This window comes from Cajanus cajan, chromosome 10 (assembly GCF_000230855.2).
Source record: "Cajanus cajan strain Asha chromosome 10, NIPB_CcT2T_4, whole genome shotgun sequence".
NCBI lineage: Eukaryota > Viridiplantae > Streptophyta > Magnoliopsida > Fabales > Fabaceae > Cajanus > Cajanus cajan.
This window is the reverse complement of record NC_138526.1, coordinates 36,041,882-36,062,295: the sequence shown is the minus strand read 5'-3', so window position 1 is coordinate 36,062,295 and position 20,414 is coordinate 36,041,882. Positions and strand designations below refer to the sequence as shown.

General features: G+C 29.8%; 2 protein-coding genes across 8 annotated transcripts; both read left to right on the top strand.

Annotated features, from left to right (window-relative positions):
• The first annotated feature begins 2,358 nt into the window (after positions 1-2,358).
• Positions 2,359-5,882, top strand: TIC20-IV (translocon at the inner envelope membrane of chloroplasts 20-IV). Of its 6 annotated transcripts, none has more exons than XM_029269502.2 (4): positions 2,359-2,510; positions 2,855-2,957; positions 4,745-4,788; positions 5,090-5,882. In XM_029269502.2, the coding sequence occupies exons 2-4, from the start codon at positions 2,881-2,883 to the stop codon at positions 5,743-5,745; spliced, it is 777 nt and encodes a 258-aa protein (XP_029125335.1). In that variant the 5' UTR covers positions 2,359-2,510; positions 2,855-2,880; the 3' UTR covers positions 5,746-5,882. The 6 variants fall into 6 exon arrangements, with proteins under 6 accessions (XP_029125335.1, XP_020204318.1, XP_082922163.1 ...); XM_020348729.3 differs by having other exon boundaries at positions 2,362-2,510; positions 4,703-4,788; XM_083066037.1 differs by lacking the exon at positions 2,359-2,510 and adding an exon at positions 2,519-2,764.
• A 7,392-nt stretch (positions 5,883-13,274) lies between these two features.
• Positions 13,275-19,554, top strand: LOC109789179 (uncharacterized). 2 transcript variants are annotated; one of them, XM_029269397.2, is made up of 8 exons: positions 13,275-13,389; positions 13,763-14,452; positions 15,491-15,730; positions 16,776-16,865; positions 17,258-17,407; positions 17,527-17,651; positions 18,643-18,772; positions 19,156-19,554. In XM_029269397.2, the coding sequence occupies exons 2-8, from the start codon at positions 13,844-13,846 to the stop codon at positions 19,279-19,281; spliced, it is 1,470 nt and encodes a 489-aa protein (XP_029125230.1). In that variant the 5' UTR covers positions 13,275-13,389; positions 13,763-13,843; the 3' UTR covers positions 19,282-19,554. The 2 variants fall into 2 exon arrangements, with proteins under 2 accessions (XP_029125230.1, XP_020203667.1); XM_020348078.3 differs by lacking the exon at positions 13,275-13,389 and having other exon boundaries at positions 13,457-14,452.
• The last annotated feature ends 860 nt before the right edge of the window (positions 19,555-20,414 follow it).

Sequence of the window (20,414 nt, the reverse complement as noted above, 5' to 3'; positions counted from 1 at the left end):
TGTTAACGTAGTAATATGCATCTGGTATCACCTGTTCACTGAACTTTAAGAATTTTTTCTTGATAACATAAAACTTTTACTATGTGTTTGGGATCGATTGAATTCAATTCAATCCAAAAGAGGTTGAGAAAAAAAGTTACACCAAATTTTACTTTTTTACATTGGAACACGTATTTTTCTATGTAATCTTAAATTAATATTCAAATATATACTATGTGTATTTGGAACTATGGTCACGTCAACGTGAATTCACGAATGAGAGAAGTAAATATTTGTAATTTTTATATTTATTATCAATTCTAACGTAATTTTTGAGTCTAAGTAAATAATGTCATTTCAAACATGTACTAATTGATATCAATTAAAAGGCCAAACACATTAAAGACTTATTATAAACAATTTGTAATCCTATTATGAAATAAGAATTTCTTTAGATAAAATTTTATAGAAACATTTTTAAAAAAACCCTTTATAAATTAGTCTATGCTTTATTTAATGCTCTTTTATCTCCATACTCTATTATACTTGTTTATATTTTTTTATTCTCTTCATGTCACTTTCAAAACTAAAAATATTAGTTATTTATGTGTTTGACTTCTTATCTAAGATGCACGTTTAACATAAAATCACGTAAAAAAATAATGTAAAAATAACCATTAGTTGCTTTGAGGATAACATATTATTAATAAATAAAAATGTTAAGCAACATTCTTGTTTTTTCTTTCCTTGCATATTTGACGATGTACATTTATACCAATATTTTTCTATTAGTTTCATCTAATGATATCTATATCTATACTTTATTTATTTTAAGCAAAGTGTGAACATGTATCTTTTGATAGTATTTTTCAAGCTGAGCTGGTGATTGAGATAATGAGAAACAAAAGTATTATTAAAAGGTAATTTAAGATTGCTTCCATTTTATTTTATGCAAAGTTGATAGATGCACATTGCTTACATAATTTTCTTTCACATTGTGCCAACTATTATTTATTATAAGTATCGTTTCCTCACATCTAAAGCGGTTATTATTAAAAATGAGAAAAAAATGAAAGAAAAGTAAATATGACATAGAAACAAACTTAAATAAAATACTATAGTATTTGTTGTCGTAGTTATATTTTTAAAAAGTATATATTCTTACATTTATATTTTTGACTTTGTGTGAGAGACAACTTGATGCCCATTCTCATCATGTATAAATAAATAAAAATTTGATAATAGTTATTATTTCATTTTTTTTTTATTGAAAAAGAATAAATTTTAATAATTTGAACTAAAAATTATTTATTAAGTGAAAATAACTTTGCTCAATTGATCTACACTCCATAGCTATTATTTTATATTTTAATTAAAAAGATGAAATGTAAGTTATGATGGGCTTAGTTCATTTTTATCTCCCTGAAGAAAAAAGTAGTTAGAACGAGTTATTATAATTTTGTATACTTAGGAAAAGAGATTAATTTTGGTGAACAATATAAAAAAAATATCGTTACAATCATATGGATATAAAAAAACACAAAAATATTAGATAATAAAGTTAAAAACATTCATTTAAATATGATAATTTTATAAAATCATCATTATTTATCATAAGCTACAAATTTTTTTTAAAAAAATTTCATAAAATTTTATTGATTATACATTATTAACTACATGTGTAAAAGAGTTTTATTATAGTTATTATAAAAATTAACAAATTTATCATTTCATAAATTATAATATAAAATAATTTTATAATATCAGTAGATATTTTATAATATTAATTTTTATATTATAATATAATATTATTTTTATTTAATAATAATTTATTTTAAAATATTAAAATTTTATTCATAAATAATCACAATAAATAAAAATTGAATTAAATATATAATTAAAAGAATCTCCAAAAAAAGTTTTGTTAAAATAAAATCCTTAATAACGTTACCACACATGATAAACGTGTTTAATTAATATATAATGATCGGTAGTTGATATGTTTTAAATTTATAATAAATAATTTATATTATAATACAAAATTATATTATTTAATGCTTATTTTTTTTAAATATTAAAATTTAATTTATAAATAACTATAATAAATAAAAATTAAATTAAATACATAATTAAAAAATATGTAAAAAATTGTTACCGAAAAAAATTCAAGCTTAAAAAATAAATATTAGTGTTTAATATATATAAATATTATTAAAAATTAATTAAATACTTTTATTATTAAATTTCAAGCATGTGGTTCAATGGTAGAGGTTGATCCACGCTTAAATAAAGTCAGGAGTTCAAATTCTACTTTATATATGTAACGACGTTAAATTTTGGAATTAGTTATCTCATCTTTTGATATCAAAGCTATAGGTAGATACACGATGAACGAAAAACAAAAAACTCTTATTACCTAATATGGTTGTGAGTGTGACGTGCAAGAGTTTCCAACGGCAGCAATATAGTAAGGCGGTTTAAGGAAGCATTATATATCATTTCACTCTCTTCGTCTCTCTCCTCTGCCTCTTGTAAGTTTCCTTCCTTACCACACCCCTTCGTTTGCTATTTTCACCTTTTCTCTTAATAATAATAATAATTTTTTTTTTTTTTTTACTTGACGGAAATTTCTAGGCTTTCTAATTCATGTTCATGATTTTTCGATTTTGTTTTCTCAGTGAATCCGATAAATTCTGATTGTTCTGGAATGTTCTTGAACCTAAGCTTCAATTGCGTGCAATTTAAGTCTTTTTTCTGTTGTTATTCTTGGATTTCGCAACGCAAGGTGTTTGATTAAATGCTCAAGAGAAGGGTTGAACTTGAACCCGAGGCTGTTGTTGTGGTCTTACCTAACTTTGTTCTCTTTGTGTGATAGTGACCCTTTGGCAAAGAAGAGAGAAGATGGCACCTCAATTGGCAGCAACCAACTCTTCTCTTCTCCGTCTTCCCCCCTCTTCTCCTTCTCTCCCTTTCCCAAGGTATGGTATTCCACCGCTTACAATTTTTCCCTGCTTGTTGTATGTTTATATTTTTTTATTATTGTTGTTTTTGATTGCTTCATACATGTATTACACTCACAAGGGCCGCTATGAATTAGTGGGGGCCTTTCTTCATCATGTTTTCATTATGTTGGTTAATTTGTACTTTCGGGGAACCCATGTTTGTTATTCTATGGATTAAGATGATCTAAGTGGCATTAATTTGATACTTTGATGAAATGTGTTATTTATGTAAAGTGGGTATTCTGCCACCGGAGTTTTTTTTCATGTAATAATAGACAGACAGTTGAATTGAATTTGGCAATTGATCAATCCTCTTCTTTTTTAAAAGTTTAGAACTTTGTCATTGTAAGAGATACTGAGGGTTGTGGTTTCTAGTTAAATTTGTAAATCATGGTTATTAGCCCTTGAGTTGTGGTGCGGTTTTTCTTTGCCCGTGATTGTTGAGGTCTCCAGGAGAAATTATCTCACGAGTCATTATACTTTTTAATTTGAAAAGAAGGGTGGTTATAGTATCTCTGCGTGTTGGGTTTTATTAGGAGGAGAATTTGATTTGATAGGTCATTAGTTCTTTTTTTTTTGGTGAGCAGGTCATTAGCTCTTGCACTACTTTAAAATAAATTTTGAATTGCAAGTACACTCTTTAGGGTTTGTTTGGATTGATGGTCAGGGATGGAGTGACTGAAAAAAAAAATGTTCCCCTATATGATTTATAAAATTGAAGATGGGAGAGGGTGGATCCCATTCCACTGTTTAATTGCATTTTCCCCCGTTAATTTGGGATGCAGAGGATGGAGTCCGATTTTTCTAAATTATGAAATGTCTAATTTGACCTTATTATTATAACTGCTAGATGTCACTTTCTCCCCTCATTTTCTACTTGTGCAAACGCTGCTGCCTGCACATTGTTCCATTTTGTTGTGAGTCACAGTTTGCTTCTCTGGTATAACTGGTGCACATAGAAGCAAAGGACAAACAATTTCTTTTATGGGTGTCACATTGCAGATTGTAAATCCTCCAACCAACAATAGTTTAAATTGACCAAAGTAGAACCCCCATTGACAGAAAATAAATAAAAAATGCAGAACATGTTTATTCTCCAGTTTGATCAGATAAACTAAAGAAGTCTTAAAGGTGTGCACAAGCTCTTTAAATATATTAAGCAGGGTACTATGACAACACAGAGATCATACAACTAATAAAACCTTACAGTTTGTACTATGACATTGACTTTTTTATGACAAAAAAAGAGAAGAAAATAAAGTTAAAACAAGGATAATAAAGGAAATGAGAAGTTATAAATTACTCCATTTTGTTCTTTTTCCAAATGATGGAATGGAATATTTGTTCCACTCTATTATAAGTTATCCAAACAATGAAATGATATTTTTAATCCATTCCACTTGGATTCATTCTACTTTATTATGCCCTGGTCTATTCCATTACATTCTCTACCAGCAATTCAAACATAGCCTTGGGTTAATTTAATCACGGTTAGCCTATACAAGAAAGGACCTTATAATAACGAGGAATTTGAAAATCAGGGCTCATTGTTAAGCTTTTGTGTAGTAATTGTGGCATGTTAATAGACTTTTGTCAATGTATTCATGTTTCTCTCATGCTTCAAATGTGATGAGTTTGTGTTGGTATATCATGGTTTCTCTTGCTTCTCCTCTATTGGCATCTAGAACCTCACATTTTCTTTGTATTTGGTTTTATACTAGGAATAAATATTTGATTTCTGAAAGATGCACTATAATCAACAGGAAAAAGAATCATGCCATCACAGCTTTTGCAGACAATTCTATCGGTAAGTAAGCATCTTGCTCCCCAACATTTTTTTTAAGGATTTTCTATCTAGTTTTAATATTAGATTAACTCCATTAAATTTATTTTAATAAAAAAATAGATCTCTGTCAAAATATTTGCTGTAAGAGTAACGAAATGAGAGGACATTTGAGACTTGTACGTTGATTTTGGCTAATCTCCTCATAACATTTTGTTTATACACCTTGTCATCTAAATGCAATTCCTTTATCAAATTGCATGTGTTATTTAATTAAGTGCTTAAAAATTGTTTAGTTGCTTAATCCCCAAATTCTTCATATCAGGAAAATCAGCTATCCAACTCACTGCTGTTTCATCTCCACTATTTGCTGATAAAGAAGATCGCCTCTCACTCAAACTTCCCATGTCTCGGAGATTCAATTCTATGATCCGTGGACAAGCATTTATATATCATTCATCTGGTTTTCGAATCCCAGCAAATGCTGAGAAGCCAGAATGGTGGTGGAGAACTTTATCCTGTGTTCCCTATCTAATAGCATTGCAGATATCCGCCACCGGGTTTTATCTAGAGCCTTTACTTGAAAAATTTCCATTCTTTCATAATTTGATCTTTTATATCCCAGGAGCTGCCAACCGATTACCAAACTGGTTCCCCATGTTATATTGCTATGTGGCTATTGTGTGGGTGGTTAAAAACAGAGACCTTCCCCTTATCTTCAGATTCCATGTAATGATGGGAATGTTACTGGAACTCACTCTGCAGATAGTGTGGGTTGCAAGCAATTTCATGCCACTTATACACTTCAAGGGAACATTGGGGATGTATTACTGGGCTGGTGTGGCGTTGGCATATATTTATGTAATGATGAGGTGCATAAGGAGTGCGCTTCTGGGCACATTTGTGAGCATCCCTGTACTTAGTGAATCAGCTTTCCTTCATTCTCTATTCGGTTTAGGAGGATTTCAACCTCCATTTTAGAATGTGGATCTAAAGAGCATATGTACTTTATAGGTGGTTTTGCAGTTGAGTGAAGGATTCTCCTATTGTTTGTAATTGACTTTTTGTTTTTACCTTATAGAGATACGTGATATCAAGATTTTTTGAAAATTTCATAATTCTCTCTTGTTTTTTTTTTTTTTTTTTCCTTGCCTTGCTTAATTGAAAGGTATACTAGTCGGAGCTAGGGTAATATCCACACAGTCTTTAGATTTAAATCTTAGGAGTTAGGTATGCACACTAATTATGTGGTGCTTGGGGTTATTGACTCTGATTTCTAGATTTTACTAGGGCTCTAGAGAAAATTATTGAGTTAAACTTAAGGTTCTCATGTATATACCTCAATCTCTATTGTTAGGACAATTTTAATGTTTTTTTTTTTTATCTTACTTCAATTTAATGAAACAATATATCTATTCTTGACAATTTACAATGTGAAAATGTCAAATAATAACTTGACAATAATAATTTTAAATATATTAAATTATATTGTAATTTTGATTTCTATATATCTATATATTAAAGGAATCATGGTAATTCATTATAGGTTTGAGTGACGATCATGATAAAAAATGTACTACTTCACTTGTTTCCAATTCAAACATCACTTCTTCACATTGCCAAATAATAATATGAAGGACAACGACAATATATTTTGGCTTTTTCCCTTCAATGTGTAGTATGCCTCCGTAATATTAATACTAATCTGTTAACACTACACACTGTATCCAATAATACTACATGGATAAGATGCATATGGTAATCAATAGGACCAAGTCTACGTCATAGATTAATAAAGAAAAGTTGCACAAAACAAAACTACAGAATAAAAGTTAAAATAACCAGTCCAGTTTACTGAAAATATCTCGATAGTTCAACGAATATCTCGACAAAAGTCACTCAGTTGTTTCTTTCATGTTGTCGTCTGTATATCACACTTCACCACCATTTCCTTTTTCCTTCTATTATATATCTCAACTAGCACCCCTCCTCTTCTCGATAGATTTCTTTCTTCCTCACTATTTTTTTTCTCTCTCGAGTGCATTTCTTTAATAATATGTTTGAAAGAGAATATTTAAAAGGGTAATTCTTTTTTTAAGGAATTTTAAATATATTGGAATTATTATTTTTTTAAAATAGTATAATTTTAAACTTCTCCTCAAAAAAATTAAGAGTTTAAAATTCTATATATATATATATATATATGAGGACGGATTTGTTTACTCCAAAAATCAGTCTATCTAGATTTACTTCATTTTATAATTCGTGTTTTATATCAAATTTTAACGATTCAATCGTTCTTAATATATATATATATATATATATATATATATATGTATATATATGTGTGTGTGTGTGTGTGAGGACGGATTTGTTTACTCCAAAAATCAGTCTATCTAGATTTACTTCATTTTATTTAATGTTTCATTCATTGATTCAAATTGATAGATAATTATAAAATTATTTTATATGTTAATTTGAATTAATAAAACGATGTATCAAATAATTTTTTAATTTCTTAAAAATTTATAAACTTGATCTATGTATTAAAAATTTTAAATTCGTCGGTTGAATTGTTGAATTTTTGATGTTATTGAATATAATAAGATTAGATAGATTTACTATAGAGGTATTGGATCTTTTCTCTCTCTCTTTTTTTTTTTTTTTTTCTGTCTCTCACTATATATATATATGTATGTATATATTATTTTTCTATTCTTCCTCTCTCTTTTATTTTTTATTTTTTCTTTTATCTTTATTTTTCATTTATCCTTTCTCTTCTCTCTCTCTTATAAAAAAGATCAATAACTTTTTTTAATTATTGAATACTTTATTTTTAAAAATTATTAAATGTTATCTATTTTTTTAAAATTATTAAATATTTAAAAATTGATCACTATTTATTTTACAAAATTTAACTTTTAAATGTTGAATATATATGTATCTATTAAAATCAATTCTTCTTATTGTGTAAATTAAATTATCTTATGTAAAATGAAAAACAAGCACCTCCTCCATTTTAAGTTTAGGGTTTAGAGTTTAGAGAAAGAAAACAAAGAAAGATCAAATTAAAAGAATCCTAAACAAAACAATTCAACCCTATAAGCAGGGGTAGGGAGTTCTTGATGCATTCGCAATTAATAATAATTAAAGAGCAGTCTTTGTTTCTTCAATGATCACTAAGGAAGTGTTTGACGTTAAACCCTTCTTTACCAACCAGCTCGCATAGGAATTTCCTTCTTGAAACACGTGAGTGAGAGAGTAACTCCATGATCTACTCAACATCTCTCGGATGAGTGTAATCTCATTTGCATAATAATATTGCGGGTTGGTTCCCTCTTGAACAAGCTGAACCAGATAAAGAGAATCTGATTGACACTTGATATGAGAGAACCTCCTCTCCCAACATAACTCTAACCCATTAACAAGAGTTATAATCTCTGCATGAATGTTGTTCGAAATGTCAAGGCTTCCAAAAAATTCAAATAAAAATCGACCCTCCAAGTCTCGCACCAAACTTCCAAACCCAACATGACTAAGAATCTATAGAGCGCTACCATCTACATTCAACATTACCCAAGGTGGATTTAGTGCCTCCCAAATCACCAAATAAGAAACAACATTCTGCTTATTGTCCAAGCTGACCTTCTGAAACACCTTTTGACATGAGCTATATTCTGCATACACTTCGGCTATGAGAGTATGTAATGTATCCAACGCTGCTTCAAAAATCACCTTATTTTGAAACTTTCATGTGACCCACAATAGAACTGGAATAATTGTACCATGTAAATCTGTAAGCCTTTTCAACCAATCCATTGTTATTACAAGATTTAGTGGAGGCGAGGGTGGAGTTTTGTCATTTTATATTATTGTAAAATTTTTTTTTATAAAAAATGTACTATAGAACTAAACTACCTTTTTTCTTGAGTATGTGATATTAATACTGTCTTTTAAAAAATAGTTATTAACTTATGATCATTAGTAATTTAGACAAAGGATTAAATGTATTTTTAATCTTTGTAAAATGTGTAAGTTTTATATTGGTCATTGTAAATTTTATTCATAATTTTTATTTTTTTTAAATTTAAAATTATTATTTTTAATGCTTATTATTCTATGATAATTTTTTAACTACTTCTGTATTTATTAAGAGGTCAAATAATCATCTAAGATATTATCCTAGTTGTTAATGATCCTATGTTAGTATGTAATACATCTAAATTCTTTTATATTTCCTTAAACAAATGTTATCTATTTACTATAAAATAATCATTAATAACTAAAAAATTAATTTCATATTTTAGATGGATGAAAAATTAAAGAAAAATATTTTATAAATAATGGTTAGTGTTATTAGTAGTGATAGCACGTAGATCATTTACAATAAACAAGAAAATGGAAATGATCGAATGATTGATTTTTACAAGATGTTGAATGAGTGTGACTTTTACGTATATGACTACTACTAGTTCAATGTTCTCAACTTCATCATACATTTGACGATTTCATCATGGGATTACCATTGTTCCTCAAAAAATAAAAATCAAAACCATTTTTTTATTTTTTATTTTTTAAATTGAGTTAATACTTAAGTGTTTCAGAATTAAGTTAAGATCTAGTTCAACTTTATTTAGTTAATAATTAAAAATAAGTTTTGATTAAGAAAAATTATATTAAAAAGTTAAAAGACTGAAAACTTACAATTACCTTCATCAATACCTAAGATATTAATTTACTCTTTTTTATATTATTGATTTGTACCTAGAATCCATCTCTACCCATTAAGTTGTCAATAACAAACCAACATGCTAACCCACAAATATTTAAACCTAATATACAACCTTAGGACAAACAACCTAATACTTTGCCTCACTTAAAGAATGTTCATAAATGTATGAAAACTAACATATGTGTGAAATATATTATGATATAATCAAAGATTGTCATCAACGAGAACTTAAAAATTGCAAGAATTCACATGAGTACACACTACTTCTGCACTCATGTGGGTGATGTCACTTTGACACTAAATAAATTATATAAGTAGGCACATATGACACAAAATATACACACTTTCTATTAGTCACTTTTATCATCTCTACAAATATTAACTTGAACTTCAGAGTCTTTGTATGTAAATCATATACTAGAACTTGTATAATTTATTCAAAAATAAAAAAAGGACCTCACCAAATATTTTACTTCCTTAGGTCATTCTACCTACTTTATCGAATCTGGAATGATCTAATGTGAGAAAGTTATACTTTTTAGTCATAAAAATATAATTAAATTATACATATATATATATATATATATATATATATATATATATATATCTTTTATCTTATTTTTAAGATTTATTTTAATTTTTGTTGTCTTTTAAATGTTTGTTTAAATTTTAGTCAATTTAATCCTAATGAAATAATCATTTTTTTTAGTTTTGAGATATAATTTTAAATCAATTTTTAACTAATTTAAATTTTAAAATATATTTTTATTAAATTCATTTATATGAATCTTTTTTAGTACAACTAAAGTTCAAACTAAAAAGTATCACAATATAGTAAAATTCGTGTGAAAATAAGTAAAAAATAATCACAAAATTGAAAAAAATTATAATTTTATATTATTTTAGAATTGTTTATAAAATATATTTTTCATATAATTTTTTTATTATTTTATAATTTTCATATAAGAAAATAAAATTTGATAAGTTTGACATCTTAAATTAGTTAAAAACTTATTTAAAATTTTGTCACAAAATTGAAAGTGATTATGATTTTAAAAGTAACAAATTGATATAAATATAAAACATAAATGGTCAAAATAAACGTATTAATAGATAAAAACGACTATAATAAATCTAAAATAAAATAAAGGGCTATAATTTAAAAAATAAAAATTGAAAACAAAATACTTAACAAAACTATAACGTCTGGTATATATCAAAACTTCATGAAAAAAAAAAATTAAAACAAAAAAATATTTTTCATTCATAAATTTTATTTCTTAAGTAACTAACCAAGACCTAAAAACAGTAGTTATCATTTACCTTAAAAATAATATTAATATATTTTCATAGTTGTTGGTTTCTTAAAACAAAGATTGTCAAATAATTATGCTGTGCATTTAGCATATGCCTTAAAACCCCCTTAAAAGATAATAATAATTATTAATTAGTATTTGTAGGATAGTAACTTCTGGCTAAAATGCTCATTATTTCAAGAGTTAAGAAAAATGATTTTTTTGAAAGCAAAGTTTTAGCAGGTCTGTGCACGTGTTGAAATGTTCTCATTCCAATAACAATTACAATTTTGTTTAGATTTAAAATTTAAAATTTAAAATTTAAAATTTAATAAAATTTGAGGATAAAGTATAATATTAATTAATTTAATAAATTTTGAATCAATTGCGAACATTTCACGTCTTAGATAAGTTATAACTACGCAATCAAAACACAAAATAATGGTGTATTAATTAGTATGTTTCTTGTGTTCTCATAAAAGCCACAACTAAAAATGAATGCTAACATGCTATCACTAGTCATAAACACCAAGAAGCAATTAATTGGAACTTGAGGATGAAGAATTAACTTTGAAAACTCTTCACATCGCCCCTAACAACCATATCTTGTTTTCCTAAAAATAAAATATCATCGGTCAAGTTCCTAAATATCTCATTAAAAATCTTTAAATATCTTTAGTTCCTCAGATCATCAATAACATATATGAAAGTCAGATCACCAATAACATATCTGAAAGTAACTAATTAAGAAAATTGAGTAATATTAATTAATTGTATTTAATATAATATTTTTACTAACAAGGTAGATTTTATGCAATAATATTTGATAAATTTCTTAACAAAATTTGAATATAAGAACTAAAATAAGATTTTTTTGAAATTACATGAACTAAAAACATCAATTTTAAATTTGAGGGACTAAAAACAAATTTATCCTAAATTTAAGAGACTAAAAATATTATCGATTAAAAAAATATAGTGAATATTTTCATGTCACATCACCTATTATTATAATAGTTAATGTTGACAATAAATGTTAACACATTAAAATTTAAGAAGGATTGATTTAGTTAAAAAAATTAGAAGACTTAAAAACAAATTTAAAATGTTTTACAGAACTAAAAGCATATTTTATTCATTTAAGAATTTCTTGTTTTTATATTTAAGAATTTATTTTATCAATAAAAATTACTTCAACTCAGTAGGTTTTTCATTAGTTTTGAATGTTCTAACATCATCACGAAACAAAAATCGTCAAATTTGAAGATGCACCTGTGCCTCTTCCCTCTTATCTTCTCTCTCTCACTATTATTCATTTTTCTTTTTAGCTTTAAGCAATCACAATGGAATCCACACTTTTATTTGTTATTATCATGTTTAGATCATGTTACTATTTTTTTGTACGCATGTACAAAAATGATATAAAAATTTAAATTTAAAATTTCATAGCACTTATGCAAATCTTTTGTCACTTAATTGACCAGTAGGTTGTTATACGCAACAGATACTATTTATGGATTTTTCTAGAAACAATTTGAACTATTAACGACACATGTTTATTAGTTTCGCTAGTTTTTGACTGTTTTTTTTAATTATAAATTTTTGATTTAGTAAGCTCTTCGTATGAATCACTCATTAGTTTAACCACTAAAATTAGATTAGTGATTGAGTGAAGATGAATTGAAATAATTAGACGTATGGACATTTAGGTTGAATTCTTATTGTGATCATTTTTATATTTTTTCTTATTTTTATAAAAAAGAATCATTGCATTAGTTTACGTTTAGTTTAATTTTTAAATATTTTTTTTATTATAATCAAACTATAAAAAATTATAAAATATTAATAAAAAATCAAGATTTAAATTTATTTTTAGTCTTTTAAATTTAAAATTTTTATTTTAATCTTTATAATTTTAAAAAATCTTTATAATTTAAAATCTTGTTTTTTTGGTTCGTCCTTAGAATATCCACTGCCGATAGTAGTGGCTAATTTCCTCGCTATGTTGGAGGCACCTCAAAGGGTGGGATAACTGACCTTAAGATTTAATGCGGGTGCATACACAAGACAGGATTCGAACCTCTGACCTTGCTTAAGGATGGATCAACCCCTACTGCTGAACCACACACTTAGAATTATGTGTAATATTTTTATTAACATGAACACCAATAAATAGATTTTATATACAAAATTTAAATATAAAAATTAAAATAAGATTTTTTAAGATTAAAAAAATTAAAAATAATAATTTTAAATTTAAAGAATAGAAAAAAGTTTATCTAAATTTAAAAAATAAAAAATATATTTAAAAAAAATGAATATAATTGATGAGGATATTTTTTGTCGCACTAATAAAAAAAAATCTATGAAATGAGGAGATTGAGTTAGATGGTGTGGACCGTGGTGGTGGGGGGAAATGTGTGGAAAGTTGACGTGTTGTGATTGGCAGTGCCATTTGTTTTATTTTTTCAGGCGACCCATTCCCCATTCCTTCATCATTATCATTTATCATTCAAATAAAATCTTGGTCCTCCCTCATCCACACCACACCACACCACAACACCAAATCCCACGCCACGTGTCGCTCTACCATGCCAGGTGCGCATTGCGCATCCCGCGCATCCCTTTTACCGCTCTCACCATGTCTCACCCACGCCTCCCTTAACCACTTCACTTCACTTCTCACCTCACCACCCTACCTAACACTATTTAGACCCTTCAATTTCACTATTCTTACCAAATTCATTAACCAAATATTTTGTTCATAGATTCGTTTATTTTAAAATTTTATTGCGTAAAAATCTGAATCAATATTTTATTTTAGATAAAAATTGAATTCAGATTTTTCTCTTATAGCTCTGATTCGATTAAAACCCTAAATCATATGAGTTTATTTTTAGATTAAATAGAGTTAGGTTTAGACTGAGTTTTGAAGGTTTGATTTGTTTTTTTTTTTTTTTTTTTGGATTAGATTTGTGAGTGTATAAGTGAAACCCTAGAGCTTATGAAGAATTAGCGATTAGCGAGGTTTGTGGTTGGAGAGAAGAGGAAAATGTCTGTGGAGAGGTCGTTTGAGGCTTGGGAAGAGGTGCAGCGTCACGGGCAGGACCTAGCTGACCGGCTTGCCCAGGGTTTCAGTGGATTGATCCAGACGCACATGAGTCCTCCGCAGTTTGCGTGGCCGAATCCTCCGACGTCGAAGCTCTTCGATCTGGAGTTTCCGTCGCAGAGCTTCGGGAAGAGGGATTTCGCGCTGGCGACGGAGGAGTATGGGATAAATGGGGTGTCCGCGATTTTCGACATCGGTAGCCGGATAGGCCAGGCTGGGGCGGACTTTGGGGCTAGCTTGAATGGGCTGGTTCAGCAGTTTTTCCGCTCGTTGCCGGTGCCGGTGCCGTTCAAGCACGAGGAGAGTTCGGTGAGGGTGGAGGCTGGGGATAAGGGGTGGCAGAGAGGAGGGATTGGGCTCGTTGTGCAGGAGGATTTGGGGTTGGGGTCACTTAGTGAGAGGTTGAAGAATCATGGGTTTGCTGAGAGTGTTAGTGGTAGTGGCGGTGGAGGTGGAAGTGCGGAGGAAGAGGTTGGTGGCGGTGGTGGCAGCGGTGGTGCTGCTGCTGGTGGGTTTAACCTTGGGTCTATCGGTCTTCTGGGCAGGCGACAGGTAAAAGCACTTGGTGTGGGTTTTGCTTTGTGTATGATGTTATTTAAGATTATATGTTTGGTTTTGTTGATTTGCTGATTGATTGTTGGTGTGGAGTGATTAACTGGTGTTGTTTAATTGCTTGCTTACTGATGGAGTGTGAAAAACAGTTGTTGTGTAATGGGAGGAGAGCATTTATGATTGTAAAAGAGCTGTTGAAGTGATTGCTTGCTATGGTTTACTGTGAAATTCTGGCTTCATGTGCAGAAGAAACAGTTGTTATTTCTTAAAGTTTATTCTGTCTGAGATCAAGTGGCTATTGTTCTGATTAGATTGTGCCTTTGTTGGTGAGATTGTGGTGTTAAATATTATTATGAGGATGGTCTGTCCTTGGTCTTTGTTATGTTATTGTAAGAGGAAGCCGCAGAGGATTGCTAACCTGCATGATTTTGCACTGGAGTTGTTTTCTCTTCATTGCTTAACAATTTCTTTTGGGATTCATGATGGGTGAGGTGCAGTGGCATCTTGGGATATTAATATAGTTGCACAAGTCCTACTTTAGAGATAAAGAAATACGATGACTTTAACAAATGATTCCTTACTTTATCATTTGTAAAATCTGGACCTTAAAATTTATTCTTTCCAAAGCCCACAAATTTCCCTGCTATATAAAACTTTATAAATTTTAATAATGATTACTTGTACTTAATAGTTCAGAGTAAAATATTTGATTATGACATTGATCATGTTAGCAATCAAGCATATCAACAGTGTTGATCTTGTTGTTCAGTTAGAATCTCCACTTGAAAAATGATCTACCTTGTGGATCAGACTTATATTGAGTCCTTCACGGGACAGTTTAATATAGCCAATTAGCTTTCAAAATTTGATTGTTTGTTTGGAAAGATTTCTTATTTTCAACATTTATTTTGAAATGTATGTAAAAAATGTGCTGGCTCTTTAATCTGTATTTTGTGTGGCTAAATTCTCTTTTCTCCTCTGTTGTACGCATCCTTCCTCTATCTGTTTCATTTACTGGTTATATTTTTTCATGTACAGGGAATAATAAATTTTACATCTACTTATGATAGTAGAACTCAAGAAGTGGAAGGTTCTTTAGTTGCAAGGGGAGATTTGTGGAGAGTAGAGGCATCGCATGGTGGTTCTACATCTGGAAATGAAAATTCATCCCTTTTCCTGGTTCAGCTTGGACCTCTTCTCTTTATTCGTGATTCAACTCTTCTCCTCCCTGTTCATTTGTCCAAGCAGCACTTGCTGTGGTATGGCTACGATAGAAAGGTAAAGATGAGATTCAGCTGGCTAAATTGGATTTTGCTACAAAATTAGTAATATAATAGGGAAGGGGAATAAAGCATGCCCATGGATATTGTGTTTTGCTTTTTATCCTTGAAAGCAACCGTGTGGGCATTGTGTTGGACACTCGTTAGAAAAAAACTTTTATAGGTTGTCCTCTTCCTATATTATAATGTATTTTTTCTACTGTGACATGTCACTAGATAGACAATTTCCCTGTCCAAGTTAGAATAGCACAAAAACATCATTAGTCTTGCGCAAAAGAACTTTTGGCTCTATAGAATTGCCTATTCACTACCTGTGATGATGCATTTGGTATCGTGTCTGTTGTTTGCAAGCCCTAGAAGTGGCGGGGGACTCCTTTTTGTTGCACTATTTTGAACAACTTACACGGTAACATTGGATTATAAGGTAAAGGTAAAAGAAACTTAACAATAAAATTTACAATTCGTGTCTACTTGATATGAAGTCATACCCTAAATTGATGAAGTTATACCCTGAAATTCTCATCCATATCATAGCTGTACCAAGTATTTTTCTTTTTAAAAAATAAAACAATTAATTGGTATGTTTTGGACACATTGGGATGCATAAGATGTGTTGCCAGTATCGAATACAAGTTGGACACCTATACTTTTGCTTTATTGAGTATGTGGGCTCTATAACCTGTATCATATGCATTTGATCATTGAACACTATTTGCTCATTGAGTTGTTAATTAGTTTTCCTTTCCAATCTATTGCAAAGTATACTGAGATGATGCCCATGTTAGTATAGGTATTCATCTTGAAGATTATAATAATTTATGCATGTATTTTGTTAAGGAAGCAGCAACTACAGTATAGTTTGTATGCCTTCTTTTTCTTGTTGAAATTACTCTCTTACATGATAAATGTATTTAGTTATTGTCTAGAATTGCTTATTTATTATCCATCTTCTGTGTAATATTGCATGTGGATGTTCCATGTAGTGCTTCCCACCCAAATTTAGCTTTTTTATTATCTTACTCGATCATTTTTTTTATTGTCAGAATGGAATGCATTCTCTTTGTCCAGCAGTGTGGTCAAAACACAGAAGGTGGCTTTTAATGTCCATGCTTTGCCTGAATCCCATAGCTTGTGTAAGTTAATGGAGCGTCTGAGAATATGTAGATATTTTATCTTGCTATATTTTATGGTGGCTTAGATGATCCTTATTTAATTAGAATTATGAGTTTAATATTAGTATAAATACTAAATAGGGGTTTATTTTTTGTATCTTTTAGCATATTACTGCACATCATTTATCAATAGTATATTGTTACTCTCTTTTCCTCTACCTAAATTCCATTAATTTTGACTGAGATCATTTCTTTATGCATAAAATACTGGATTCGATATTTGGATAGAATATAATTTACTTTTTGTACATGAGCAATCGTGTGGCTAAGTCAATTAGATTTATGTTTGTCTAGTTGTTTAATTACCCTGAAATAAATTTCATATCATCATCTTCTTATTTTTCTGCACCCAGTCATTTGTGGATCTTCAATTCCCTAATGGGCAATTAACCTACGTATCTGGTGAGGGTCTAAGTACCAGTGCATTCCTTCCTATTTGTGGAGGTCTTCTTCAAGCGCAGGGTCAATATCCTGGGGAAATGAGATTCAGCTTTTCATGCAAGGTTAGAATCCAAGTTATTGAAGGCTTTGATGAAATGATGTTTAATGTTCACTATATGTTAGCTTAAACTGATTTCCTTGTGCATTGGAACTAATATTGGTTACTCTCCTGTTTTCATAGAACAAGTGGGGAACAAGAATCACACCGATGGTACAGTGGCCCGACAAATCGTTTTCTTTGGGTCTTGCTCAAGCGTTGGCCTGGAAGCGATCTGGTCTTATGGTGAGGCCATCCGTTCAATTCAGGTAAGATGTTACAATCCTTTTGTGCCTTATTTTATGTTTTTTGTTTTGGGGCAGGGGAAAGTGATGGTGGTGCTGTGATTATCATGGGTTTGCCACGGCACTTTCATAAATGCTATTGTGAAGAAAATAGTTGTTCTGCTTCACTTAGTTGATATTTGATGTGGATGCTTGTCTACCGCATCAACATTCAGATTGAACTTTTCCAATGTAGATAAAAATTATAAAATTGTCTCCTCTAAGTATGGATAGGTTTTTTTGCTGCAAAATTCAAAGTGTTTGAGTCAAGTTCACTATAGTTTTGAAAGCATAGTTCACTCTTGAAATAAATAAGAATGCAGTGCAGTTTGATGGTTTCACTCATGAGAGAAAAAAAGCTTTTAAAGTTTTTTTTTCTTCTTAATTTTAAGCCTGATAGAGGAAGTATTGGACTGTGTAACCTGCCATGCTCTATTCTTTAATTTAAGATGTACTTTACAAACATGAATTACAGATATGTAATGTAACTTCCTAGTTTTCTGAATACCACATAATGTAATGATCATGTGGTTTTCAGCCTTGTGTAAAGGGATAGAAGGAGACCAAGAAGGATATAGGTGGAAATTATTAATAGGGATCTTATGGTGAATAATATCTGTGAGAATTTGGTTCTTAACTGAGTCTAATGGTGTCGTGTGACCCATCGAGCTGATCTTACTTATTGGGATTAGACTATTGTTTTATTCTAATAACACAATCAATAAGTGGGTATTTGGATTAGTTTGTGTTCAAATTAAATTTTAATCAAAATCTTACTGGGAGCTTGATCTTTTAATAGAAAGCTGTTGACCCATGCAAATTATGCAAATCTAAACATGCACTAATTGTCTAAATATTTCCAATGCATCTTAATACAAATGTAACTAATCTTTTGTTGTACTTCATTATTGTCTCAAATTTTCTTGTATCTAATCATTCATACATCCTGATCTCATGTTATATTTTATGTGGTCAGTGTTTGTCCTACACTTGGCGGAAGCAATCCAGGGTTGCGAGCAGAACTCATTCATTCAGTTAAAGAGCAACTTAATCTGATTTGTGGATGTGCTTTCATGACATATCCTTCTGCATTTGCTTCAGTATCTGTAAGTTGTTGCTGAATGAGCATAATTGAATTATACAAGATCCATTTTGGATGTTTTCTAATGTTTTAAAAACATGATTATGATAGAACTATGGTTGGGAGCCAATGTGAGTCTAAATGTCTAATATGTATTAGGTAATATAAAATTGGCATACTCGGATCTTTCAGGTTCTTATTTTTTAGTTACTATTCCAGGTGGAAATCTCAGAACAGGGATCATGATTCACGAATGCTTATCAATATTGATTATTTCATGCTTTATTGCCATTGTAGACTTTTGTCAGCACTAATTGTTGATTATTATTTTTCAAAGTTCATTGTGAAAGGAGAGTGCTTATGTATCATAATCTAAATGGGTTGTCTCATTTTTTTGTTGTGTTACAGATTGGAAGATCAAAATGGAATGGGAATGTAGGGAACTCAGGTCTGGTTCTAAGAGTCGATGTTCCTCTCTCCACTGTTGGGCGCCCTTCCTTCTCTGTTCAGTTAAATAGTGGCATTGAGTTTTGATAGAGTTCATGTGTTTGGTACCATCTGTTTTATATTTTGCATGAAGTGTACATAGGTATGGTTCCTTGACAGTACTTGCAGGGAATTAAAAAAAAGAAACTCCTAACAACAAAGCTTACCATCTTTATGTGAATACAAAATCCTGTCTTGGCTGCTAGTGTAATAGTCTGTCATTTTCTATGGTTCGGTTCAAATCATTTTGGAACCGGGTGTACTTATTGAATTTCTAATTATTTTGCAGGCGTAACTTATAAAAAGTTAGATTCAAATTGAGTTGTGGGAGTACTTCTAATTGTTATTTTTTTTGCTTAGATTAGTCGTAATATTCGTAGTCGAATGGTTATTATTTGGGAAGGATCTTTCCTTTGTACAAAATTATTTAGCCATGAAATGGAAAATTAGTCGTGAATTTGGGTGTAAGATCCTCTGATTATCATCAAACTTGCCGTGCTCATGGCTTCTAAATCAGACATTATAAAATAAACCTGTCAATTATCACCAGAAAGAAGCTTGAAGAGTAACCAGCTGATGTAATTGACTACTCTTTCCGTTTGTGACTGCAGTTTGAGCATTTGAAAAATATTTTAAAATGAATGATATTTGTTTTTTAATGTAATAATGTTTTTAATTTGTCTCTTCATAAATTACTAATAATGTTCATGGCCCCAAAGCTGTAGCCATTTCTTGCAAGTAGGCACATACTTCTTTTTCTCATTTCTAAATTTTTTTTCCCCAATGAGTTCCAAAATTTGTTTCGAAAGTGATAAGATGATTCTTTTGTTTCTTAAACATGAGTCATAGTTTTAAGTCATCATCTATTTTTCTGACTCAGCAACACCATATCCATCATGAAATCCGGTGTATTCTCTTTTGGCTATTTTCTACACGATTTATTTACCTCCCTACTTATGGAAATTTCTAGCAGTCATAATTCAAGGTGTTAATTTTTCTTTATTTTTAAGCTTATACTCATTTTCTTTTTCTAGATTTTGATGAACTTTTAAGCTTGTGATCCTATCTTTAGAAAGTTGAGTTAATTTTTTAAACTATTTTAAGAAAAAAAATCTTCTAATTTTGATTCAATTGAGATTTACTTGTAAGTACTGCGTTCGGATTCGAGATCAGTTACAAGT